At 46.7% G+C, this 27,310-nt stretch overlaps 1 protein-coding gene across 7 annotated transcripts in view; it reads left to right on the top strand.

Annotated features, from left to right (window-relative positions):
- Positions 1 to 27,310, top strand: part of THSD4 (thrombospondin type 1 domain containing 4) — a 435,377-nt gene that overhangs the window by 386,019 nt on the left and 22,048 nt on the right. For 6 of the 7 annotated variants that reach the window (XM_053271987.1, XM_053271990.1, XM_053271986.1 and 3 more), the window contains 4 exons: positions 2,978 to 3,107; positions 5,112 to 5,316; positions 9,160 to 9,333; positions 22,785 to 22,958. In XM_053271987.1, coding sequence (XP_053127962.1) covers positions 2,978 to 3,107; positions 5,112 to 5,316; positions 9,160 to 9,333; positions 22,785 to 22,958 — 683 coding nt within the window. The remainder of the gene's footprint in view (positions 1 to 2,977; positions 3,108 to 5,111; positions 5,317 to 9,159; positions 9,334 to 22,784; positions 22,959 to 27,310) is intronic. The other variant, XM_053271988.1, reaches the window with a different exon arrangement.

Here is a 27,310-nt window from a genome sequence, read left to right as displayed (position 1 = left end):
GTGCGAATCAGGGATCCGATTCAATCCCTGGCATTTCCATGCAAAAGATCTCAAAGGAGCTGCTGAGAAACCCCTATTGAAGAGCTCCTGTAAGGAAAGGGGGCGAGGGAGGAGGAGGAGTTATTGTGGCTTTGCATGAAGGTCCCAGGCTCTCAAGGTCCGGCTTTAGCTATTTTTTAGTTCTTCTAGTTACTCTCTTGTTAGAAAAGTTAACTCAGGTTTCAGCCGGGACAGTTAGATGCTTGAGACCCTCCTCATGGCCAAGAGTACCCAATGGCTGACATCTAGACTAAAGCTGCATGAGCACAATAAAGTTGCACATTCAGGAAGGTCACACGCACTGAGAGCACACAGAATGATGGCAGTTGCCCTCTTACACAAAGTTGCTCCCTGCAACTTACTGTATATGAAAGAAGTTAGATGCACCCTTCGTTGCACTAGCACACTAGTCTCGAATGCACGGCAGAGCAAATCAAAGAAACCATCCAGAAGCAGAAACCTTGGGAACTATCCTCTCATCCTTATGCACAACATTGACCTGCTTGCAGTTTTTGGACTACAGCTCCCATAAGCCTTGACTATTGGCCACTGTGGCTGGGGCTGATGGATGTTGTAGTCCAAGAACGGATGGAGGGCCCAAGTTGTGCAGCAAAGTTGTGCAGCCCTGTGCTAGAACAGGATGAATCCAAGTGCTGCTTTCTGCTTGAGCACCTTTTGGTTCATTCTGAATTCTGTGATGTATAAAAGCTTCTGTTAAAAATGGCTCCTTTCGCATTTATTTATTTATTCATTCATTCATTCATTCATTCATTTAGCAATCAATCATATTTCTATACTGCCTGAACTCCAGGCAGTGTACAAAGTTAAAACATAACAAAGGTAAAATGTAAAGTAGTTAGAATTCATAAAACAGATAAAAACAATCTCAGTAAATAAAAACATTATGATTTAAATATCAGTTTAAAGCCTGAGAAATTAGGAATGTCTAGAGCAGGGATTCTCAACGTGTGGGTCCCCAGATGTAATTGGACTTCAACTCCCATAATTCCCAACCAAAGGCCACTGGGGCTGGGGATTATGGGAGTTGAAGTCCAATAATTTCAACTGTGATGTTGAATCACAGTGATGTGCACGGACCGGTCTGGAGGCCATTCCACAGGCCTCCAGACCTGTCCTATTTGGGGGCGGTTCGGTGGTTGGAATGCCGGGGTGGGAGTTCCTTTAAGGGCAGGGGGAAGGTGTACTTACCCCTTCCGCTGCTTTCCCCCCGCTGGCGCACACTTTTTTGTAAGCATTTCCCCTCTTAAGCACTTGCCCCTCTTGGCAGCAAAAGGCTTTCTGAAGTTGTAAGTACACCCTCCCCCCTCCCTTAAAGGAACCCTCACCCCAGTGCTGGACCGCAGCTCTGCAGTTCCATGCACATCTCTAGCATCTGGGGACCCACACATTGAGAAACCCTGGTCTAGAGGGTCTTCTCAAAAGCAATACAGGGAATGTATTCCAGAATCCTGGGTCAGCCACAGAGAAGGCCCAATCGTAGGTCACACCAAATGAGCCAGTGGCAACAGTAACCGGACCTCTCCAGGTGATCTTAATAGGCGACAGAGGGAATGACAGAGAAGATGTTCTCTTAAGTACCCTGGACCCAAGCTGTTAACTTGGTGATCACCTCTTCTCTGTTGTGTTCTAAGCACTTAACACGGTCAAAGCTACCTTTCTTCTTAGTCCCACCTGTGTTGGCAGAAACTTTGACTTTCTCCAGCTGAGGCATCATATCTCAAAAGCCCAGCCAGGGACATAAGAAGGCAGCACGCTACTCCCACCCCTCTCTTCTGGCAAAATGCAACATGTTGCAACAGTTGACACACTCTGGGAACAATGAAGGCAGCTGAGAATCCTCCAGAGGCTCCAGTGTGGGTTGCTCTTTTAAGACTGCCCCAGGCTGCAGCATTAAATCACAACTGTGATGCCTGGCTTAAATACAGATGGGAACAGAGGTGGCTGTAACAATGGGATTTGGTAGCAATCAAACTGGAATGTGCCCTGCTTCCTTAGGAGCAATCAAAGAGAGCTCACAAATGACAATGCGGCCCACTGCCCAGAAGTTACGTATTTTCTGAAAACTCTACAAGGAGAAGAAAAATGGATCTGGAAGTAGAAGTCTTATAAACTAGTATTTGTGATGCTGAAAGCTTTCCTGGTTGAACACACCACTGGACACTTTTTACTTTGGCAGAGATGTTCCTTTCCCTTTTCTTTCTGAGTAAATCCGCCTCTCTCCTTTTTAAAAATAGTGTCTGTCAAGAAACTATTAGCAGTAATCAAGGTGGAAGTGGTCATCATGGTGGGGATTCATCATGAGTTAAATAACTTTACAGTATTTTAAAGTTCCCAAACCTTTACAGTAAAGTGCCTTCCAGAGGCAATGCTTTGTCTCTTCTCTGTTCTAAGTACCAGGAACCAGAGATCCTAGAAATGGAACCCAGATACCTTTCCCTTTGCACTATTGCAGCAGTTTGTTAGAGAAGGGATCTGTTGACCTGTTGTCTACAGCTCTGCAGTGCCACCAGTGCAGATGGTCAGAGAGTGGTATTGCAGCTGCTTGTCCAGCATAAACCAGGTGACACCAAGGACCAGTAGTGTTCCACCTGGTGCTATAAAGCTGCTGACTCAAAGCAACTTGTGACTCAGGCAGAGATGGCGGTCATTCTCGTGATCTTTTTTGGTGGGGCTGCAGGGATGGCAGGACACAACCTATCTCCCCCCAACATGATCCTCGCCAATCCAGAATCACTTGTGCTGCATGCCCACACTACTGACGCATGCGTGATCCTGGAGAGGTGGGAGAGGGGAGAGGAGGCTGTATCCATCTCTTTTGCTCTACTACTGTGCAAAGTCAGGTCAACCAACCAGCTGATCAGTACCTGGTCTAATATGGATTTTTCACTGCCTTCTAAAATGTTTCCTATTCCCCTAGGGTCACAGTATCCCATCTTCCACTGTGTGAACAGAAATACTCATGAGGAGGTATCTGAGAGCTACTGTGACACCAGCACCAAGCCCACGCCAGAAGAGGAAGCTTGTAACATTTTCCCATGCCCAGCCTTGTAAGATAATGTCAAAAACTGTTGTTGTTGTTCTAAATAAAAGTGAAAAGTAGAGCTGCAGTACATAAGAAGCTGCTGTATACTGAGTCAGACCATTGGTGTCTCTAGCTCAGTATTGTCTACACAGACAGGCAGCAGCTCCTCCAAGGTTGCAGGCAGGAATCTCTCTCAGCCCTATCTTGGAGATGCTGCCAGGGAGGGAACTTGAAACTTCTACACTTCCTAGAGCGGCTCCATCCCCTGAAGGGAAGATCTTCCAGTGCTCACATGTGGTCTCCTATGCAAATGCCACCAGGGCAGACCCTGCTTAGCTAGGGGGACAAGTCATGCTTGCTACCACAAGATCAGCTCCCCTCTCTTAGTACTGACATTGTGATGCTATGAGGCTGTTCTCATGAGCAGCCAAACCTTGGCTTAGGCCTCCAAGCCTGGGCTTGGCTGCCCACGAGAACCGCTGGGATCCACATGGATCTTTGCAGTCCCTTGGCACCAAACGCACCAAACATGGCACCAAACCCTGGCCAGTCCCTTGGCACCAAACCCTGGCTGCCTGGATGATATGTCAACACAAGCAGCTTGCAGCTTGCGCTGAACACAGAGATGGGTGCCACATGTGCTCGTCTCCTGGAGGAATCTCCCAGGGCACTGTGCTCGTTGCATGGGATACAACAAGCCACTGTGAGATACCCAGAGGCTGGGACAATGAGTCCCGGCCTCAAGGTGATCCACTTTGCTCTGCGATGCACGGCAAACAGTGATCGTCTGGGGTGGGGGGAGGCAAGGTTTGGGGAGCTTTTCCCACTGCTCGCCCACCTGCCTGCCTGGTAGGTCGTGTGAATGGGCCCCATATTTATTCAGGAGTAAGTCTCAGTGGCTCTTACTCCCAGGTAAGTGGCTGTAGGATTTTTGTCTTAGTCAATTAGTAAAGGATTAAAAAGCACCTGAAGGGCTTGGGAGGCCCCCCTCCCATGAGTTCTTTTTAAACAAAAAATCCTCCCTAGAAGCATGATACCGCTGCCTCACTGTGCCCAAAACTTCAATAATTCTAGACACCATGGGGGCCGGGGGCTGGGGGGTGGGGTGAGCCAAGCAGACCTCCCACAACCTGGTGGCAGCTGCAGGCAGACTGGGAGCGGCCGCTGGGCCTGACCGTTTAGCCCACCGGCCCTTGAGAACTGCAAGCCACTCCAGCATGCCTACCGCCAGGGCAGCAGCAGGCTCGGGGTGGGGAGGTGGCAGAAGGCCCCCGCTGGACCTTGGGGGCCATGGACTGGGGTAAGAACGCCTCTGGGAGTTGCAGTCCTCTGAAGTGTGCTGGAAATTACTAGAAAAAAGTGGAAGCGGGGAGCAGAAATAAGTACATTGCTCTCCAGCAATGCCCCCCAAACTTCCAAATCTTCCCATTTTTGTTCCTTTTTGGCGGGTTCTTTTTTGCAGGAAAAAGGCCACAAAATGGCTCAGCACTACAAAACGGCAGCAGGAAATGACATCAGAAGTCATTTCCTTCCCCCCCCGCCAATTCAATTTTTATTAATTTTAACAGTCATTCATTGCAAATACACACAAAAAGGTGGACTTCCCGCACACATCTCTTCGTGAATCATCAGCTATAAAATTTACCCTTGCTATAATAATAATTCAAAACATAAATTCAAACCCTTACAAACATAGCTAATCTACCCAACCTGCAGTTTTTTGCTAAATTTCAAACCCTGCTGTAAAGTCCATAGTAGGAAAGTAATTCTTTAGATACAACAAGAATGGTTTCCAACCTTCTTTAAAACATTCCAAGACATCAGAAGTCATTTCCGGCCACTCAAGATCCGTGGATAGGCGAAAATAACCCTATTTTCGCCTCGCAAATAAAGAAACTGGGTCCCTATGACCCAACCGCAGATACGCAAAACTGCAGGTGCCGGGAGGGTAACGGGTAATGAGAGCCACCTGTCGCTTGAGACCCCTGCATATAAGATAAGATAATTTCTCTCTCCTGTTGTCTTTCAGCTGGGATATAGGGGAGTGGTCAGAATGCAGCAAGACCTGTGGGCTAGGCATGCAGCACCGCCAAGTCCTGTGCCGTCAGATCTACGCCAACCGCACCCTGACGGTCCAGCCGTACCGCTGCCATCACCTGGAGAAACCGGAGACAACAAGTACGTGCCAGCTGAAGATCTGCAGCGAATGGCAAATTCGGACAGAATGGACATCGGTAAACAGGAACAATCCACCACACAAAAATGGAAGGTTTATGTTTTCAGGAGCAACTAGCTGACCCCGCACAGAGCATCGGTGCACTCTTTGGGGTTGGCAGTTATCTCTTCCCCCCCACACACACCTTCTGCCCCAGTCTCCACTTCCGGGCCCAGCCGCCTCTCCTCCCCACTGCCACTTCTGCTCCCGCACTTTCTTTCCTCCCTCCTGGGCGTTGCCTCCGCGGCCGGGCCAGACCCACCGCCACAGTGACCAATCCTCCTGGGTGCTCCTCAACCAATCAGGCGCATCTGCCACCCAGCCAATCAGCTGGGCGCTGGGACGCACATTCCAAGGCACACCCGGGAGAATTAATATAATAGATGGCGGCAGCTCCACTTGAGGCCCTGATCCCGCAGCCATCATGTGGTGAGGGGGGCCTGCTGCAGGGGGCCTGCTGCTGCAGAGTGACATTGTTGGGGGTGATGTCTGTTCAGCCTTGTAGCGCACACGCACATGCACGCGCGCGCGCACACACACACTGTTAGGGATGTGCACAACGAACCGAGGTCATGCACGAACTGGGGTTCATGCACTGGTTCGGCGCCAAACCTGTTGAGTCGAGGTCCGAACTGCTTCAGCACTGCAAGGAGGGCAAGCAAGATCATTAAGAAAAAGGAGAGCAGGTCCTTGTCCCAAGTACCCCCACATGGTGCCAGTATGCTGATGGCATCTGTGCATGCACAGGTGCCATGTGCATGCTGGCACCGCATGGGGGTACTTGGGACAAACTCTGCCATAGCAGGAAGCTGCATGCAGCAGTCGAGAGCAGGTAAGGACCTGATCTCCTTTTCCTTAACGGTCCCGCTTTCTCACCACCTCCCCGAGGCACTGAGCCAGTGTATGAAGTTTGTGCACATCCCTATCCCCCGCTATAAACCAGATGCTGCAGTCTAGAGTTGGGGGTGGGAATCACTGTCCTCAAAGGGAAAAATACCTTCGGAGAACAAACCCATGGGAAACAGCAGGGTATTGGCAGAGGAGAGAAAGAAGCTTGCTTGAGTCTGTTTTTTGCTTTTTAAAGTATCCGTGCACGTGTGGAGAGGCACACTAAGCCAGTAAAGTACTCCTGACTGCAAGGAAAAAGAATTCCTGCTGAGAAGGACAATTATGAAAGCATGTGTATGTGTGTTGATGGGGCAGGGATTGTGTCTCCACTGAGTGATGTCACAGATGCTATTCAAACAAGTCACTCAGACGCACCAGGTGTGATGCAATGGCTTCAACCAGTAACCTCCAATGCCAGTGTGATGTCACCAGAGGCAGGAACTGGGGGGAAGACATCTGTACACCCTTCAGTCAACAGACTACAAGTGCAAATGCCCTCATTTTCCCTCCCCAAAGAACTGCAATGCTGGTCCACCTTTGGTCAGGCCAACTGAGGACTAAAAGAGGCCAGCAATGCAGCATAACTCCGGTAGCATTTGAGTGGATTCCCAAACTGGTGGTTTTTGTTCTGTACACTCATTCTACCGTTGCATATATATTTAAATATAAACAAGCTCTTTCACATAGCCAGGGTAGTCAGGAGGCTGTTTCTCATGTTCTTCATCTGGGTAGGAAGAGCCATCAGCTAAGGTAGGAGAGCCAGGCCCACTCACCTGCGCTCATGTGAACTCAGAAGGCAAGGTAGGAGGAGGGGAGAGCTCCTGTCTCCCACACAATCAGAGACAGGAGCTGGGTAGGATGTGGGTTTTTTTGCCTGCCTCGGCAAAATACTGGGGACAGGATGTGGGTAAGACACACCCGTCCTACCCAGTTCCCTCCTCCTACCTTGATTTGTGAATTCACACAACTGCGGGTTGGGAGAACACCTGGGTGCTGACTCTCCGGCCCAGATGAGAATGGTGAGAATCATCATATGATGTGGCAGCTGATCCTCCTCTCTGCTGCCACACTTGGAAGTTTATGGTAGATTCTGTGAGGAAAAACCTGGTTGGGAGTTGGACGTGATGACCTTCATGTTCCACCAGCCCTGCGATTCTTAGATGTAATTCTTCAGTTAGTTTATTCCCAAGGCAAAGAGAGAATAATGAAAGTCTTTCACTCCTTAAAGGAATTTGGGGAGGGGGACCGACATGAAAAGGGAGAGGACATTGCAGTGAGACACTCTGCTTGCTGAAGAGGTTTCTTTCTGGAATCCAAAGGGGTCCCCAGTTTGCAACTGTTTCACTGATCTTAAATGCAAACATATGGCTTAAAAATATTTGTGGGATGGCCACTCTCTCCATCGTTAAAGACCATAAACAGAACCATCTTTTGATCTTGTATTCTGGAGAAGGAAGATGACATTTTTAATTTTAGCAGACTCAAAATTATTCCTCTGCATTAATCAGCTCCTTTTAAAATATAGCCAGATTTATTTTGGGTAAGCAGGGGGATGAGAGAGATGATGAAAGATCATTCATTCCAAGTTGTTCCATTGCTTTCCTTATTGGTAAGACTGAAATGCCTTTAGTAGCATAATATTAACCCTCTTCATCCATCGCATAAGGAAGCTATATTTTCAAGGGCAGGATTGGATGCCTGGCCATTTTAGAAGAGGGAAACATCTGAAAGAGCTGAAATGAATTTACTCCAAAAATTCTCAAAAATCTCTCTGAAGGCTGATGGTAAATTTCCCCTGGATGTTGTCTAGTTATGCAAATATCTGGGGGATATTAGAGGGAATCTGTTCTCCAGTACTGGAATCTGACATCCAGAGATTGTTCAGCAGCTGTTACCACATGCAGTGATAACTGACTGAGTAAATGAAAAATTCCAATATAATTTAGTAATTTTTGCATTACATCTATTCATGTAATCAATGAAAGTAATCAGATTTCTGATGTCAAATTTTGGTTCCAAAAATTTTAAGCTCGACTCAGTTTTAAGGTAAATTCAGAGCATCAAGATCTGAATTGGGTAATATCATGGAATTTTGTTTCAGCTTAAGGGGAGGAGAGCTTAAATCCAATAGCCCAGTCCAATAGCCAGGGATTGTGGTAGCAAGCATGATTTGTCCCCTTTGCAAGACCAGATACACTGTGGTTTACATTTGGATGGGAGACTACGTGTGAGTGCTATTGGGCCATAGCTGAGTGGAAGAGAATTTGTATGTTTGTATGCAGAAGATCACTCACTGGTAGGCTGGGAGAGATCACTCACCAGGTAGGCTGGGAGAGATCACCAAGATCACTCACCAGGTAGGCTGGGAGAGACTCCTGCCTGAAACCTTGGAGAGCATCTGCCAGTCCATTTAGACCAGGCCTGTTCAACTTTGGCCACCAACTGTTTTTTGACTATAAGTCCCATAATCCCCAGCCACCATGGCCAATAGCCAGGGATTATGGAAATTGTAGGCCAACACCTGCAGGGGGGCTAAAGCTGAGCAGCCGTGAGTATTGTAGACAATACTCAGATAGATGGACCAATGACGGCATCCTGAGTCCCTATGTCCCTCTATAGATGTTTATTACTCATTCTCTTGTATATAAAGCTGTACAAATCCAGCCTTCCTTAACACCCTCCATTGTAGATATAAGATTGCTTAAATCTTATAATTGGCATTTCCCCCCACCCCCTAATGTCTATTTTGGTTGCAATCCAGATTCTCCCACATGGGTGAACTCCTAAATCTGAGCATGGGCTCACACATGGAGTTTAATTTGCATAACTCAGATCACATCTGGGGTTTCTGGGAGCAGATTCCAGCTTCTTGTTTCTTCCAGCATAGAACTGGCCACACCCAACAGATGGTCCGCATGCAGAAAGAAACAAGAAACTGCCTGACCTGCAGGTCTTTTGTTGTTCTTCACCTCAGTGTTCGGTGCCATGCGGCGTGGGCCAGAGGACCCGAGATGTCAAGTGTGTCAGTAACCTTGGAGATGTTGTGGACGATGAAGAGTGCAACATGAAACTGCGCCCCATTGACATTGAGAACTGTGACATGGGGCCCTGTGCCAAAAGCTGGTTCCTCACAGAATGGAGCGACAGGGTAAGGTTCGAGCACTGAAGAATTCTGGGCTGGCCCTGATCAGTGTTCCCTCTAAGGCGTGCACACATGTGCACGCTCGCAAGTTTTTTTTAATGTCCGCTCAGTTAATTTTAGGTCCTGCACAGGTTGAATTGGGAAGGCCCCACTCTGAATTCACATGCACAGACACTGCCTTGATACTGCCGCCCAGAACAACACTCATTCCGCACACAGATGAAAAAAATTAGAGAGAACACTGAACCTGATTCAAATGGCTGGCTGGCTGGCTGTTATGGTGATGCTGAGCTTTTGCTCATCCTGGTTTCCCAGTCAAATTGCTGGCCATTTTGCGATCCCCTAGTATGGTAGCAAGCATGAATGCTCCCCTTTGCTAAGCAAGGTCTGCCCTAGTTTGCATTTGAATGGGAGACTACATGTGTGAGCACTGTGAGATATTCCCCTTAGGGGATGGGGCTGCTCTTGGAAGAGCATCTGCCTGCTTGCCTGCAGAAGGTTCCAAGTTCCCTCCCTGGCAGCATCTCCAAGATAGGGCTGAGAGAGACTGCCAGTCTGGGTAAGACCATACTGAGCTAGATAGACCAATGGCTGACTTGCTGTAAGGCTGCTTCCTATGTTCCTCAGCGTGGCCCTCCAGCCTTTGTTGAACCCATCAGCCACCCCCAGCCACAATTTATTCCCATCACCCCCACGCCACAATTTATTGTGGCTGGGGTTATGGGAGTTGTTGTTCAACAACAGCAGGAGGGCCAAGTTTGCCCTGACTTAGTAGATCTATCTATTCTACACACATACTTTCTAATTCTGCTTTAATTGGTTCTTCCTTCCTTCCCTCCTGCAGTTCTGTGATAATTGCTGAAACCTTTTACATGGTGTAGAGCGGGGATTCTCAATGTTGGGTCCCCAGATGTTATTGGACTTCAACTCCCATAATCCCTAACCAAAGGCCACTGGCGCTGGGGATTATGGGCATTGAAGTACAAAAACATCTGGGGACCCAACATTGAGAATCCCTGGTGTAGAGGTTAGAGTGTTGGACTTGAACCTGAGAGGCCTGAGTTCAATCCCTGTTCAGCTATGAATCTCACTGGGTGAATCTGGGCCAGCCAGATATCTCACAGCACAAGGGTTGTTGTAAGGATAAATATAACCATACACACCACCCTTGGCTCTTGGGAAGAAAAGCAGGATATAAATGTACACATAAAAATAAATACATACGTCTGGGTGCACTTATCTGCAAGTGAGTGCCTGCAGTTTTCACTCTTGGGATTATCTTATCCTTGTGGTAGGAATGGGGCAAGCAACCCTTGGTAAACATGGTAAAGCACATGTTTTTGCATGCAAGAGGTCTTTGCTTCAGTCTCTGTCTCCAGGGAGGGCTGGGGAAGGACTCTGTATGAAGCTGTGGAGTGCTGCTGCCAGTCTGTGTAGACAGTACTGCGCTCACCAGGGGCATAGCTAATGCATAGGGGGCCTATGTCCACCCGCTTGCCTCCACTCCTGCTACACTGCTTGCCAGCACTTCCTGCTTCCACCTGGGAGCTGGGAGCAGGAAATGCTGGCAAAGCGTGGTGGCTGGTGGGTGGACACAAAGTGAGTGAGCAGGTGGTGGAGGTGGAGGCAGGCAGGTGGGGGGGGAGGAAGAGGAGGAGGGGAAAGTGGCCCCAATGTCGTAAACCTGTCCCACTAAACTGGAGCTATTAATATCAGCTGTTGGAGAGTGAAACAGACAGGAGCAGAAGTCAAACAACAAAGCCAGGCAGTAAGCAGTTTCTTCAAACCAGTCCGGGTTGTAATATCACCAGTCAGTTGAACAGAGTCCAAAATCGTAATCCACAAACAGAGTCCAAACGGTCCAAAGTCAAAACACAGGCACAGCAAACAGGAACACAACCAAGTATCTCAGTGAAGAACAACGTTGATACCAGCACAGCGGCTGTGGCAAAGCCGGCTAATATAGGCTGAAACCATGTGTTGTTAATAATGGATCCCTGACTCAGCAGCCTTGCTTGTTAGTCTAGCCATTCTGTGCATGCTGTCCTTTATCTCCTGCTGTCTCTGTGAGTGACGTCTCTCCACTGCTGAGACCAGCCGTCCTACTTCCATAGTAGCTGCCACAACAAGCTCTAACTCCTCTCCAGCCTCCCATGGGCTGGTCCCACTCTCCTGGACCTTGCACACCCACCTCTGCTGCCCTCCCATCCATCTCTTCCTCCTTCTCCTTGAAGTCCATCCGCATGCTCATGACACCCAAGCAGCAGAGATTTGAGTTCCAAGAACACCTTGGAACGCTGGTAGCTTTGCTCCCTGACTGGAGCGGTATAAGACAGCTTCACAATTCCTTAAATCCCAAGCAGCAGGGGCAGTACTTCCATGAAGCAAGGTGAGGTGGTGGCCTCAAGCATAGACTATTGCAAGTTAGCAAGGTGCCCACTGCCCTCACAGCAGCTCTTTGGGACCAATCTGACCCATGCACGTTCTGCAAGGAGTGCCTCTCCTTACACTCTTTGAAAAGTTTACAGCAAGTACAAGGAGAGAAACAGAGGCTACTGGCAACCCACACACCCTGCACCACTTTCAAAGCTGGCAAGGGTTGGTTCTGAAAGGTGACGGCCTCCATCAGGGGCAGGCGGCAAGGTACCTCAGGCATCACAACACCTTGGGCCACACTGCCTAGGGTGGCCCAAATTTCACTTGTGTCGGTTTATGCTTGTATGTGTCATCTGGAGATGACTTTTTAACATTAGCTAACCCTGCTAACTTGGCAAAGAGGCACCTTTTACCGTGGTGATTCTCTTTATTTAGCAGGGGGAGAGTAACTGGCCCTGTCCACCCCCAGCACAGTACCTCCAGTGACTGTTGCTGGTGTGTATCTTATGTTTCTTTTAGATTGTGAGCCCTTTGGGGACAGGGATCCATCTTATTTATTTATTATTTCTCTATGTAAACTGCCCTGAGCCATTTTTGGAAGGGCGGTATAGAAATTGAATTATTATTATTATTATTATTATTATTATTATTATTATTATTATTATTAATCTCCTGGATGTGCATCTGCTTCCTTTGTGAGGTCTAGGTTGCCTGGGGGTGGGGGTGTCCCCAGATGATGGACTACAACTCCCATCATCCCCAGCCACAATGGCCAAAGGCTTTGAGAACCCCTGGCCTAGATCAATCTCATGGGTGGATGATCTTGCCTATGGGAAGGGGGTAGCTGTTCTCTAGAATCAGATTATTACATCCCACAAGCCAAGTTGTGAAGTTGGGGCCAGAATCTTCTGCTTCTCAAAATGTGTTTGTCAAGGCAGAGTCTCAAAGGATCTGGATGTAATAGCATCTCATTTCTAATTTATAATCACAAAGTATTTTTCTGTGTGTTTATTTTCTTTTACATAAGAATGAATGTCTCTTTAGAAATTTATTGGAATGATATTTCATGTGAAGGGGAAGGTTGGGGGATCCTCAAAGACAGTGAAATATAAATAAACCTACTAAAACATTCTGGATTAGATCCAGCACTGGTGTAAATCCACCCACTCGAACACTGAGATTAGCTGTGGGCTGAGCTTGCTTTCTCCCTCCAAATGTGTCACTTTCTTTCCACACAGGTTTAAAAAATATGATCTCATTTTTTGTTACACTGAAGAGCTTTTAAAACATTTCTTTCCTGTGTGCCCAAGGAGAGGTGGTGAATTTTGAATATTCTTTTGGAATTTTATGGCATTTATTTATTTATTATCAGCCGGAGAGTCAAAAGACTTTAATAGAAGAAGAGAGAAACACGGGCTTTGTTACAGTTACTTCATATTCCTGATTTCGAAATGCATGTTATTGGAATTCATTTCTAAGAGGACATTTTAAAAAGATATTTTTAATAGACCAGAATCCTTTTCCAAGGAAAGAAAGACAGGGCCACATTTGCTGAGAAGTGGCAAGGGGTGCCCAACTTCAGATTTCACCCTACCTCCTGGCAGGAGCAGGCTCAGGATAGGTAACCTGGAGTGTATGCCCACTGTAGAGGAGGGTATTGGGGCTGTAGTGACCAGCCTCCCCACCCTCTAAAGAGTTAACAGGAAGTGAACCCTTGTTTTGACTGACAGGCTGGTGAACTCCAGGGCTCAACCAATCAGTCCACCAGATGGGTGGGACCTGAGAGCTGCAGGGGGAATTCTGGGAACCAGAAAGGAAGTGCAGACTAGCCTGAAATCTGTGCTGGGAGCATGGAAGACATGCAGCAATTGAGTTTACTGCAGCAGGATGGCTGTAGATCCTTGTAAGACAAGGAGGCTCAAGCAGAAGGTTTGATTCTCATCAGGAGTTTGGTTAGTTCAAGGACAGCAAGCCAGGGCTTTGGCTTTGGGAATTTAGCTATAGGGAGATTCAGTCAGACTTCGTGTCAGGAATTTATATTTCCTTGTGTTGTGCTTTGCATCGTCCTAAATATCTGTTCTTTGCAACTGAGTAACTAAGATTTCAAAGTGTGCTGCCCCAGGATTATCAGGGGTGCATTTGAAACATTCTTGTAACCAACTATTTTTAAGAGTTTTGAAAAAGCTAAAAGCCTTAGACAGAACCATCCTGTAGTAATTGAATAAAAGTTTTTTTTTTCTCTAAAAAGCCTTAGACAGAACCAGTCTGTAGTAATTGAATAAAAGTTTTTTTCTCTGTTCCTTACTTTTTACAAGCCTCCAAGGGTTAGTTATTAACCCAGCAGGAGAAAGGGGGGGCGAGAAGGGGGATTTTTCTGGTGCAAAACTCTCCATGAGAGCTTGGCCAAATTAAAAATTAACTCCACCTGCAGGCAGATGCCTGAGAGAGCAATTGGTTTTATTCTTGCCTATTTGGAAGGGAGAGCAGATTTTTGTATTTGCCCAGTTACAGAGGGACCTTGGACCAAAGCACTCAATCTAAAGGTCCAGTTCTGTGCAAGTCTTAGAGTGCTTGGTGGCAGCAATATTAACCTACCAGAATTTCTGGGTTTACCAGAGTCTTTTTCTTAGCTTTTCTGTGTTTGGAAAGTTAAGGCTTTTTAATCGTCCATGGGCAGCTTCTCTGAGCACACTACGGAAATGGCTCATCACTGATAGGACTGAGAAGGCTGTGAGGAGCTGGTTAAAACTGGTTTAGGCAGTTTATTCATTAACTGACCTGAGTGAGGGAAGGAAAATTTCTACACACCAATTAACCACAGGGGCCTTCACCTGTAGGGGTCCTGGGTGAAGGCCTCAATGCTGGTTGAAGGTGAGCACACCTTCTGCACGGAGCTGGGCAGCAGAGGGGTGGCAGAAAGAGGTGCCCTTCTGGGCAGAACTCCAGGGCCTCCACACCCACTGGGGCCCCCAAATCCTCCTCTTTAGTCTGTCCTGGATGGTGTGGTGGCTGCACTGCACCACTGACCTACGCTCTGTGCCGATGGCCAAGTGTGACTGTGGTGAGGGTGGCATCTGAGTGCTGCAGCCACCTGTAGCCTGCCCAAGCTTCCTCCCTCTGTGTGCAGCCAGGATTGCCAATGGAAAATGTGGTATCTGCAGGTCAGTGGGTTGAGCACATTCCTTTCCTTGAGCATATTGTGATGAGAAAATACTACATTTAAAACTGTGGCGGTTAAAATACTGCATGTGACACAGTGTGGGGGGGGGATTATGCTAATCCTGTGGCAGCAGGAGCCCCTCCACACACACACACAAAGGCCTTTAGGTCCAGGCTCCAAAATTAGCTCGCTGCACCACTGGTGGCAGCAACAGCAGTGGTCTTATGGATTTAAAAACACAATATACTTCCTCGTTGCCCCCTGCCACCAAGTATTTAGACAAATTTATGGAGGTCTATCAATGGCTACTAGTCTTGAAGGCTATAGGCTGCCTCCTGGCTCAGAGGCAGGATGCCTCCAAATCCTAGTTGCAGGGGAGCAACAGCAGGAGAGAGGGCATGCCTTCATCCCCTGCTTGTGGATTTCCAGAGGCATCTGGTTGGTCCCCGTGGGAAACAGGATGCTGGACTAGTTGGGCCTTGGGCTTGACCCAGCAAGGCTGTGTCTTCTTATATGACATTTTCTGCTTATGGAATATATCTTCATATATGGAATTTTCTGCTACGGGGTGATGGCCACCGCCTTAGATGACTTTAAGCAGGGCTTAGACGGATTCATGGAGGATACGTCTACTGGTGGTTACTAGTCTTGATGGCTATAGATTACCTACATGTTGCCTCTGAATACCAGTTGCAGGGAAGCAACAGCAGAAGCATCTCCTGTTTGTGGGTTTCCCAGGTGGGCAACTGTGGGAAACAGGATGCTAGACTAGATGGGCCTTGGGCCTGATCCAACAGGGCTGTTCTTGTGTTCATATGACTTTGGCATTCTATCACCCCGCATTCAGTTAAAGTTGCAAACTGTATATTACAGAATATAATTTTGACTGAATGCAGGGGTGTGTGTGTGTGTGTGTGTGTGTGTACACCAAAGTCATACTTCACCTAGGGCACCAAAAACCCCAGGCCATCCCTATCCCCCAAAACCATCACAAGACAAATTCATAGGCAGTACACCTAAATATGAGGTGAGTCCCTTTCTGCCTGGGCGTTCAGGGCACACCTTGAGAAGCCAGCTCAAGCTCTATGCACACACACACCCAGATTACATCACCATGGTTAAGTGGTTGAATGCCTATCACATGGTTTTATTTTTAATTTTAAAAGATGAAAAAAGCCCTAAAGCTAAAGAATATTCTAGCTTTAAGCCAGCAGTCGCATCCCTTTGAAATCCTGTGTAAGCAATAAATCTATCATGAATTCAGGGTGAGGCAGGTCTGTATCTTCATATTTGGCATGTAATTCGAAATTTGATATGTCAGTTGCCACATGTAGCCATTTAAAACATAACACCATTGAATTTTTGGAGAACTTTGTAAAGTAATGCTGCGTCCAACTTTGAGTTGTTTTTTAACTTGAGAAGCAAAGAAGCAAATTGGATCTACAAATGGAAAATATCTGCAAAGCAGAATATTATTGTATTTACAGGATGTATTTGTATTACACTCTTTTCTTCACCTAGGGATATAGCCTGCTGAGAAATGTGAAAGAAATACGATCTTAGTCAGTTTGAAGTGTAGTCAGTTTGGAAGTTCACTTAAGCATTTAACATTTGCAGAAGAATTTGGCAGGTAATAATGTTTAGCAGGAGAACAATGGTTGTAAAATACAAAGAAATACTTTATGATCAAAGACTGACTTTGATATATGCAAACAGTATTCTCCAATTTTCATGGAATCATAAAATTTTAGAGGTGGGAGAGTTTTCTAGTTCTGGGAGATCATCTAGTCCAGGGATTCTCAGCGTGTGGGTCCCCAGATGTAATTGGACTTCAACTCCCATAATTCCCAACCAAAGGCCACTGGGGCTGGGGCTTATGGGAGTTGAAGTCCAATAACATCTGAGGACCCACACGTTGAGAAACCCTGATCTAGTCCACTCCCTTCATTGCCATGCTGATGAAGATGGGTTTTGCTCAGACAATTGTATACATTTTATTCCTGGAAGATGATCTGAATGTGGATGATATTTGAACTAATTACAACCTGAGAACTCCCAAGGCAGTTCTCAGAACATATGGACTGTGAGACCTTGAAAGCAAAAACCATGCAATTTCAGGTGCATAATGGAAAGAAAAATTAAGATTACTAAAAGATAACTTATTGCAAATATACCAAGCTCTTTAATTAATCATAATCAGGAAAATTTACAAAACTTGAAAGCTTCATTAATCACAAATGAAAGGGACATTTTCTAATACAGTCATCCCTTGCCAATTGCGCTTTCCCCAATCACAGTTTTGAGTATCTGCGACAGGGAAATTGTGACCATTCTTGCCAGCCGCGACTTGAGTATCCACAGTTTGGTGTGATTTGTGTGTGTGTGTGCAATTTCACGATTTTAGGGGATTCAGATAGATAGATAAACTTTATTACGATTGTAGATCAGACTGTACAACAAAAACATTACATAAGACTAGAGCGTATAATACAAACAATGTACAAACCTAACCACATTGAAAGTGATCTCTTTACAAAAGTTATTTAACTCTAAAACTCTAAATAAAATTCATCAGAGTGACCTGGAAACTTCCCCAAGAGAGGAGAAATTAATTTTAAACGAGCATCGCTATGAAATTTACAATATAAAATAACATGAGGGGTAGTTCCTACAGCACCCATTCCACAGGGGCAAATCCTTAAATTAAACGGAATCCCTTTATAGCTACCATCAGGATTCAGAGGTTCAATCTGTTCACTCCTCTTGCTCGGTGATTCTAGGGGATTTAAAAAGTATTTTTTTGGTATTTTTTTCTTTGATTTTTAGCAGTTTCTTCAATCGCGGTTCCTCTAACCACATTTCCCATTGTTTTCCATTGCTCACCAACTGCGAATTTGCCGGTTGTGGGGTTTTACTGGAAAAGAACCCTTGCAATTGATGCGGGATGACTGTATTTATGCAATCTTACAGATGGAAACAACCGGGAATGCAAATGGTTTAAAATTGGTGTGTGAAAGAGACCCAGGAGTGGTCCCTTTCCAGAAGCATAGGCCTCAATGTGGCAGGCAAAACCCATACAAATCAGTGTCCTCTGTGATCAGAGGAAATGCCCTCAGACTCCCTCATAGGTGGTTCTCGAGGGAGTCTACACCAGTGTTTCTCAACCACCGGTCCCTGGACCGCTGCCGGTCCCCGAAGGGTTGAGTGCCGGTCCCTGACTGGGAGTCAAACCCCCCCCCCAACTGAAATCAAGGCACTCACTTACTCAATTTTGCACATGGCACGGAAGAGGAAGAGTATCACGGAGGCGTGGGACCCTTCTTGTGCCTTGCCTCCACGTGCTGCTGAGATCTTCCTACAGCTATCTTATTCCCTATCTTTACAACTTCAAACTGTATGCGATGCGGGGGCATGGAGGAAAAAGTATGGCAGTGGGCGCCACTTGAAGCGCTGCTGGTTCTTGCATGCTCATTGTTTGCAGCCAAAGGTTGGTTGATTGAAACCCAGCTGCCTGTTGTGGTCGAGGCGCCTTGAGAGGGAACGCTGTTTCCCTCTTGCATCAGTGGGGCTTGCTTGTATGTTGTTTTCATTGGCCCCATGTAGCTTTTGAATTTTTCTAATGGCCCAACATCCCCTCTCCATTGAGTAATCACAAGCACCTCCACTCCAGACATACTGGAGACAAATTTGTTCACCCAGGCTTTTAGATTCAGGGGTTCTCAACCTTGGGTACCCAGACATTGGTGGACTTCTACTCCCATAATCCCCAGCCATAATGGCCAAATGCCATTGTTGTTGGGGGTTATGGGAGTTTAACTGAGGGACCCAAGGTTAAGAACCCCTAATATTCCATGTTTGCAAAAGATTCCAAATTTAATTATTTTAATGCTTATATTATTTTCATTCTAAACTGCCCAGAGATGCAAGTTTTGGGCAGTATAGAAGTCTGATAGACAGACAGACAGACAGACTTGAAACCCCTTTACTAACTGCTGGTCCGGGAAACTGCGCATGAAGAATGTAGCGGTCCTTGAAACTCTGCACGAAGAATTTAGCGGTCCTTGACTCCAAAAAGTTTGAGAAACACTGGTCTACACCATGTTAACAGAAACATGCACAATGGAGTGGTTGTGGTGGTGAAAAGGGTGGAATTTCATTATCACGTGTGGGGGAGCTTTTGGGGAAATGTTTTTGGCCAAATTCCACAAATTTCAAAGCAGGAAATAACACTCAATCCTGCGATGGCACTGCCTTCTGTATTTGCAACCTCCCTATAAGGAGTTACATATCACACACGGACCTTATTATTCCTTTATTGATCGTGGTGCACTTAGAAATAGCTAGGCATTGTGGGGGTAACCAGATCTGTTGTTACTCAAACTATGAAATCAGAGAGTTTAGCATATTGCCTTGTTAGCAAACTGATGAATAAAATTAGGTGATCAAAATCTACTATGCAAAATCTAATATTCCCCCAGTGCCTAGCTATTTCTAAGTGTACCATGACCCATAAATGAAAAGAAGACAGATGCTTTTATTGCCAATTAGTAGAACTTCATTTCATTTATCATCCTCACAATCAACATGCATTCATAACAACTTCTGGAAGGAACTTTGGATAAACGTTTAGTAAACATTATTTGGACCTTTGGACTTTTCATGCTTAACATAATTCCACTAATCATTTGTGCTACAGCCATTATTATAGTACAACATGATTGTACTACAATGTGTGCGTGTGTGTGTGTATACACACACACACTGGAGAAGGCCACGGCAGCTGGTTTTGTGGTAGCAAGCATGAATTGTCCCCTTTGCTAAGCAGAGTCTGCTCTGGTTTGTATTTGAATGGGAGACTAAATGTATGAGCAGTGTAGGAAATTCCCCTTAAGGGATGGGGCCACTCTGGGAAGAGCGCCTGCCTGCTTGCATGCAGAGACTCCTGCCTGCAATCTTGGAGAAGCCGCTGCCGGTCTGGAGAAGCCAGCATAGTGTAGCGGTTAAAGCGTTGGACTAGCACTGGGAAGACCCGAGTTCAAATCTCCATTCAACCATGAAACTCACTGGGTGACTCTGGGCCAGTCATGTATCTCTCAGCCTAGCCTACCTCACAGGGTTGTTGTAAGGATTAAAATAACCATGTACCATGAGCTCCTTGGAGCAAGAGTGGAATATAAGTGTAAAAATAAAATAAAATAAGACAATACTGAGCTAGATGGTCTGACTCAGGATAAAGCAGCTTCCTATGTTCCTCTGCTGCTGGTTGGAGAAGGCAGTACTGGGCCAGCAGCACCAATGGTTGGACTTTTGTAGGCACTGTGATGGAGGAACCACTCAGAGCTTGAGAGGTTTACAGGGAGGATAAATTAGGGGATAGGGTTGGAAACTTGAAGATATCTCCTCACTCTGGACAGATGTCCTTCCCCATCTCCTAAGGGGAAATATCTTACAACACTCACATGTTGTAAGATATTCCCCCTTATTCCCATCCAAATGCAAACTAAGGTAGGCCCTGATTAGCACGCTTGCTACCACAAGAATAGCTCTTCAGCCTTTTTCCACCTCTCTGAATTGCTCCTAATTCCACACTTTCCCCGCACTTAAGGAATTAGTTCTTAGCACAGAGCCATCCATTCATCTCCAAAGAATGTTCCATAATAATTTTTGCAGCATTACATAGTTACTAATGAAATTACATATTTGAAAAATCTATGTGATTGCAAAATGCCAAGCTGGCACATGTTTCATACCATGTAACCAATGCTTATTTGTGGTTTTCTTTCCATGTGAAATACAATATAACTCCTTGTAACTGCTTAAATTCAATTATGCACACATCTTCCAGCAGTCAGCACATGGTTTTTCTTTATTTTTAATAATCACCCCTCAAAATCACATGCAGTTGTTTTTTTTTTCACTGCCTTGAGGTGGGGAAAGAAAGTGAGAGAAGAAATAGGGCAAGAAAGAAAGAAACAAATGTATGGGAAATGCAAATGAAACCATTCTTTGATGTGTTGTTTTCTTTAGAAGAATTGGCACTCGACTGAAGCACTTTGGGGTTTGGGAATGTGAGAGAGCATATCAGAATGCGGCTTTTCTTCAACCAAGTTTAACAACAGCTCAAGCTGTATTCACAGGGCCACTTTCTCCCTCTGCACAGAGTGAGATCAGTGTGGAACTTGGTCCAGATCTTCACATTCAATGGCTGCATTTGCCTGTAATGCAGAACCCCAGTTGAATAGGCCTGCGGTTCCTTGGACGCTACGTCCAAATGTGGGGAATTGGAGCCTGGCAAGGAGACAAAACTGAGGGTTCCAAATTGGAACTCCAATCCTCAGGTTGTAGCAATTTTGGTCGCCACAATCCAAGGTTCCAGGCAGCCTGCAGTACATCCAAATTTGGAACCACGAGCTGCTTCCCCTGGACCCGGAGTTGAGGGAGGAAGCTCCTCCCACAACTATGGCCTGATGGACTGTGCGGGCTGTATCATTCATGTCTGAATTCAAGAGCCCTGCTAAAAGAGCAAATAGACAAAAGTGGTAATTCTCTTAAATTTAGCAGGGGAGGGGGAGCATCTGGCCCTAACCACCCCCAGCACAGTATCCCTCCAGTGGCTGTTGCTGATCTCTCTACTTGGTGTTTCTTTTTAGACTGTGAACCATTTGGGGACAGGGGGCCATCTTAACTAATTATGTGTTATTTGTCTTTCTATGTAAACCGCTTTGAGTACTTTGATTGAAGAGCAGTATATAAATATTCGTAATAGTAGTAATAGTAGTACAGAGAAGCAGTTTCTCTGAGAGGTGGGGAAAAGTAAAGAAGGAAGCCCACACAGCCAGCTCCCCCACCTCTCACTGACTGCAGATAGACTGCTTTCCTGTACGTCTGAACTCAGACAGGAGAATGGGAGAAGTAAGAGAGTGCTGTGGCTAGAGGGGCTGCCATCTGTGAATGTGCCACTCTGCAAAGCACACTCTATGCCTCTTCCTAGCAATGGGTTCAATAGGGATGAGCCAAGCTACAGACCCTTTGTGACCAATCAGACAGGCTGATGCTGTGATGGGGATTTCCAGTCTCCAGCCAGCATAATACATGCTCAAACACCTCTTCTGATCCTTAGAGGGCCGAGCTCCTGAATTAAAAAATGGAGATGGTGGCTGCATTACTTGTCTGTGTACTGCATTTGCAGAGCCAAACGGAGGTTCTGCTTCTCTGTGGGAAACAGAGTAGGAACTCCTTATCCCTCCAAACCACCTGCAGATGCTCATGTGAAAGGCCTTGCTAAGTCAGGCCATTGTCCTGTCTGGCTCAGTATTGTCTACACTGACTGGCAGCAGCTCTCCAAGGTCTCTCCCAGGCCTGTCTTCAGATGCTGCCAGGCATTGAACCTGGGACCTTTTACATGCCAAGCAGGTGCTCTGTCATTGACCAACAGTCCTTTCCTAGGCAAGCAAAAGAAGTGTACAGTAACAAGAAGAGATTCACAGAGGTGCACCTAGGTGATTTTGGAGCCTGGACCTAAAGGCCTTTGGAGGGGCCCCCTGCTGCAAGTTAAACATCATTCTTTAACACGTAGGTTATTGAGGGCACCAACCACACCACCCAGGAAGACTGAAGAGGATTTGGGGGGCCTCAGGGGGTGTGGGGGCCCTGGACTTCAGCCCCGAAGTCCAGGGGTAAGAGTGCCTCTGGAGATGAAAAATAAGAATCTGAGGAACACATGGCTAAAAACTTCAAAGTGAACAATAAACCTTCTTTAAAGACATCAGATGCAGGAGACCTGCCAGGGAGGTGGCTGGACCACCAGAAGACAAGGAAGTGAAATAAGTATATGCAGCTTTATCTCCCAGTCTGCTTGCAATCCACTTCATGAAGCAGCCATGGGACTAATGGATTTCTTGGTTCTCTCTTGCCCTGACAGTGTTCTGCAGAATGTGGCGCAGGTGTCCGAACACGCTCGGTCGTGTGCATGACCAACCACATCAGCAGCCTGCCACTGGAGGGCTGTGGGCACAACAGACCCTTGGAAACGACCCCTTGTGACAATGGGCCATGTTTGGGGAAAGTGGAGTGGTTTGCTGGGAGCTGGAGCCAGGTATGTTTTTTTTTTTTCTCCTAGAGAAGACAACCTTCTTCTCTAACATGCCTTTTTTGCAGCATAACAGCTAGTAAGGTCAACTTCTTCTCCCTGGGTGCAGGTAGGCTTACTGCCAAGATGAGAGCAAGGAAATCACATCCTTGAGTGACACCTTGATCACCTTGAGTGATCCAATTCCACCCCAGCATTGGATCAATAATGTAGCATGTCCTTGCTCTTCCCTATTCACACACCTTAAAGATGAGCACCTTCCAATGCCTTAGCAGTGTCCTCGCCCTCAGACTGGGGAGTGTTGGCATCAACAAGGCCATTAGGAGCCAAGTGATGGCCCTGCCTCAGAACCCTTCAAGCAGTGAGATAATGGCTTTGGTAATCCTTCTCCTTCACTGCTCAGATACTTGGGGGTACTCACTGTACCTGCTACCCAAGCAAAGAGACACTTTTAAAAGTGATGATTCTCTTCTAGCAGGGGGAGAGCAACTGGTCCTATCCAACCCCAGCACAGCATCCCTCCAGTGGCTGCTGCTGGTATCTGCGTTATGTTTCTTTTTAGATTGTGAGCCCCATGGGGACAGGGGGCCATCTTATTTATGTATTATTTATTTTTCTATGTTAAAAAGTTCTTTCTTTGATAGCTTTGGTTGAAGAGCAGTATAAAAATATGCATAGTAGTAGTTCCCCCATTCCTTCCAGCTACACCTATTTAATGGCCTATTTAATAGGAAAGGTTGGATGTGAATGAATATACCCAATAGGCTTGTTCACACAATTATGAACTGTGTGGGACAAGCGTCCTACCCAGTTTTGGAAGCTGCACATGCTCCTGATTTTCAGCCATGGGCGAGTAATAAACAAGGTAGGAGGCAGGGAGTTAGGTTGTTTTCTAAACCTCAGCTAGGTAGGATGGGTTTTTCTCTGACCTTGTTCAGAAGCTAGGGATGGAATCTGGCTTGTCCTATCCAGCTGAGACTCAGCAGAAAATCAGGCTCCTACTTGTTTTTCACTCGCACATGACCAACAATCAAGAGTGCACACCGTTCCCAAAACTGGGTAGGACTCTGGTACCTTGTTCACTAGGGATGTGCACGGTCTGGAGCAGTCTGGACCAGCACTGAAGGGGGGCCTTCCTTTTAGGGCGGGGAGGGCTTGCTTACCCCTCCCGCCTCTTTGCCCCCGCAAGAGGCCATATTTAACAGAGTAACGGGGGCGCTGGAAACCTGCCGCCCCCGCCGGCACCCCCCCGCCCCACCCCGCCGCGAGCAGAACTACCACTGCCGCCGCTGTCGCCCACCCGCCAGCCCTCCCTTCCAGCTGCCCGCCCGCCCGAGTCCTCACCCAATGGCTGCTTTAAACAAAGAGAGGAGCTCGCGAACAGAGCTCCTCTCGCTTTGAAGTCCTGCAGGCGACTGAAGGAGGCAGGCTTTGTGCGCGCGCATGCACGCGCCACAAAGCACGCCGATCGCCGGAGGCCCAGTCTACCCACCGGGAAAAGGCCGGGTAGACCAGGCCTCCGATCGGCGGAGGCCCGGTCTACCCGCCGGTGATCGGAGGCCCGGTCTACCCGGCCTTTTCTCGGCGGGTAGATCGGGCCTCCGGCGATCGATGTGCTTTGTGGTGCACGCATGCGCATGCGCACGCGCAAAGCCTGCCTCCTTCAGTCACCTGCAGGACTTCAAAGCGAGAGGAGCTCTGTTCGCGAGCTCCTCTCTTTGTTTAAAGCAGCCATCAGGTGAGGAATTGGGCGGACGGCTGGGAGGGAGGGCTGGTGGGCGGGCGACAGCAGCGGCAGTGGTAGTTCCCCTAATCTGCTCGCGGCGGTTTCCAGCGCCCCCGTTACTCTGTTAAATACGGCCTCTGGCGGGGGCAAAGAGGCGGGAGGGGTAAGCAAGCCCTCCCGCCCTTAAAGAAATACCCCCCACCCGGACCCGAACCAGCCCGGTCCGAACCGGTCCGGCAGTCTGGAGGCCTTTAGAATGGCCTCCGGACCGGTTCGGACACACCCCTATTGTTCACAGTCATGTGAACAAGGAGATGAGACCTGGTCTTGTAGTAGCTAGCAAGCATGGCTTGTCCCCTTAGCTAAGCAGGGTCCACCCTGCTTAGAAATGTGAGCTCTGGAAGAGATTCCCCTCAGGGGATGGAGCCACTCTGGGAAGAGCAGAAGGTTACAAGTTCCCTCCATGGTAGCATCTCCAAGATAGGGCTGAGAGAGATTCCTGCCTGCTTTTACTGCTGCTTTTACTTTTGCTAGGGTATATTGTCTGTCTTTTTCCGCTGTGTTGTGAGCCACCTTGAATTCTGTTTTGAAGCAATGTGAGATGTAAATCTTTTTAAATAAAGCAACAGACCCCACAGAACAGAGTGGGTGGTTGAGGCTCCTAACCTTAGTACATTAAGGTACATTAAATCAGGGTAAATAAGGTACGCTTATTTGTCTTCATTTGCCCTCACCGCTATATAAACAAATTGGTAAGACACAACACATGATTTCACATAAACAAAACCAAGCAGGTCAACAGTCAATCACATCAATTGCCAGCAAGGGTGGAGAAGAGAAAGATGGCATGAGAAGTGTGAGCAGCTGGCAGGAGACAACTTCCAAATTGTACCGATGCAGTGTGAACATTTTGCTTTGCATGGAACCAACACAAATATGTTTCAAATGAGTGTCAAGAATTAGCTGAAAAGGAGAGGCACATTGCATTATTAATAACACAAAACTAAGAAAATTATGTTTTAATGTGAGCCATCACGATTGCTAAAACTGATAATGGATGCAAAAAATCCAAATTTCTTCCCAATTATAGCCCTCTTTGGACATTATCTAAAAAGACGCTGTATTTGGGGTGTACAAGCATCCAGAGCACGCTGGAAGTTCTTCCACATGCATCAGTCACCTCTACTGCTCACGGGTATGGCAGTGTTCGTCTGAAGAGGCTAACACCATAACCGTGAGGATGGGTGTTTCTGTGAGCAGGAGGCTGGGGCTGTAACCATGAGTGGGGTGAGTGATGCACCAGGGGAGTTCCAGACCAACTTTCAGTGCTGTAATCATGTAGTGTACATTTTTAAATAAAATGCACATAGGACTTACGTTTCTTCCAGAAGGCAACCATTGTTTGGCACAAATAACTAAAAGCTGCCATTTTTCAGTAATGCTATTTTTAGGCCACTTTTAAAGGCCCTTGCAGATATTATTATTATTATTATTATTATTATTATTATTATTATTAACTAAATTTCTATACCGCCCTTCCAAAAATGGCTCAGGGCAATTTACACAGAGAAATAATACATAAATAAGAGGTATCCCTGTCCCCAAAGGGCTCACAATCAAAAAAGAAACAAGATAGACACCAGCAACAGTCACTGAAGATACTGTGCTGGGGGTGGATAGGGCTAGTTATTCTCCTGCTAAATAAAGAGAATCACCACATTAAAAGGTGCCTCTTTGCCAAATTAGCAGGGGTTGTGTCCCCCCAGTTCAAATTAGTGATGTAATAGTAATAAGATAAGCAGCTCCTCTATGACATCTAAAGAAAAAGAAGCACCCACTTAGGAGGCATGAATGATTCATCTTTTGCTTTGGGATACTGAATAGCTATTCTACCAGCTATTCAGTAGCACAAAGCAAAAGATAAGGTTCCACGTTCCCTCCCTGGCACCATCTCCAGATAGGGCTGAGAGAGACTCCTACGTGAAAGCTTGGAGAACTGCAAGTCAGTGTATATCATACTGAGTAGGAGTGTGCACGAACCAGTCCACAGGCCATGTAAAAGGTCCAATGGTCCGATGCTGGGTGTGTGTGTCGCTTTAAGGGCGGGGGGGTTGTACTTACTCCTGCTCTGCCCTGAAGATTTGCCTAAAACTGGAGTGCTGGAAGAGGAAAAGCAGTGGGAAGTGCCGGAAGGGGGGGGAACCCCACACTTAAAGCAACACCCCCCGCTGGCGTCGGACCATGCCTCCATGGTCCATGCACATCACTAATACTGAGCTAGATGGACTAAGGGTCTCACTCTGTATAAGGCAGCTACTTATGTTCTGATGCTGATGCTAGAGGTCTATAAAATTATGCATGGTGTGGTGGAGAGAGAGAATTTTCTCTCTCATAACACTAGAAACAGGGGTCATACCATGAAACTGATTGCCAAGATGTAAAGTACCGACAAAAAGAAGTACTTTTTCACACAATGCATAATTAACCTATGGAATTTTCTGCCACAAGATGTGGTGACAGCAACCAGCCTAGAAGGCTTAGATAAATTAATGGAGGACAGCTACTAGTCTGAGGGCTATAGAACACCTCCAGCTTCAGAGGCAAGATGCCTCTGAATACCAGTTGCAGGGGA

The sequence above is a fragment of the Hemicordylus capensis genome, chromosome 10 (assembly GCF_027244095.1).
Source record: "Hemicordylus capensis ecotype Gifberg chromosome 10, rHemCap1.1.pri, whole genome shotgun sequence".
Lineage (NCBI taxonomy): Eukaryota > Metazoa > Chordata > Lepidosauria > Squamata > Cordylidae > Hemicordylus > Hemicordylus capensis.
Note: the sequence above shows the minus strand (reverse complement) of the source record. Positions and strands in the feature narration are given on the sequence as shown.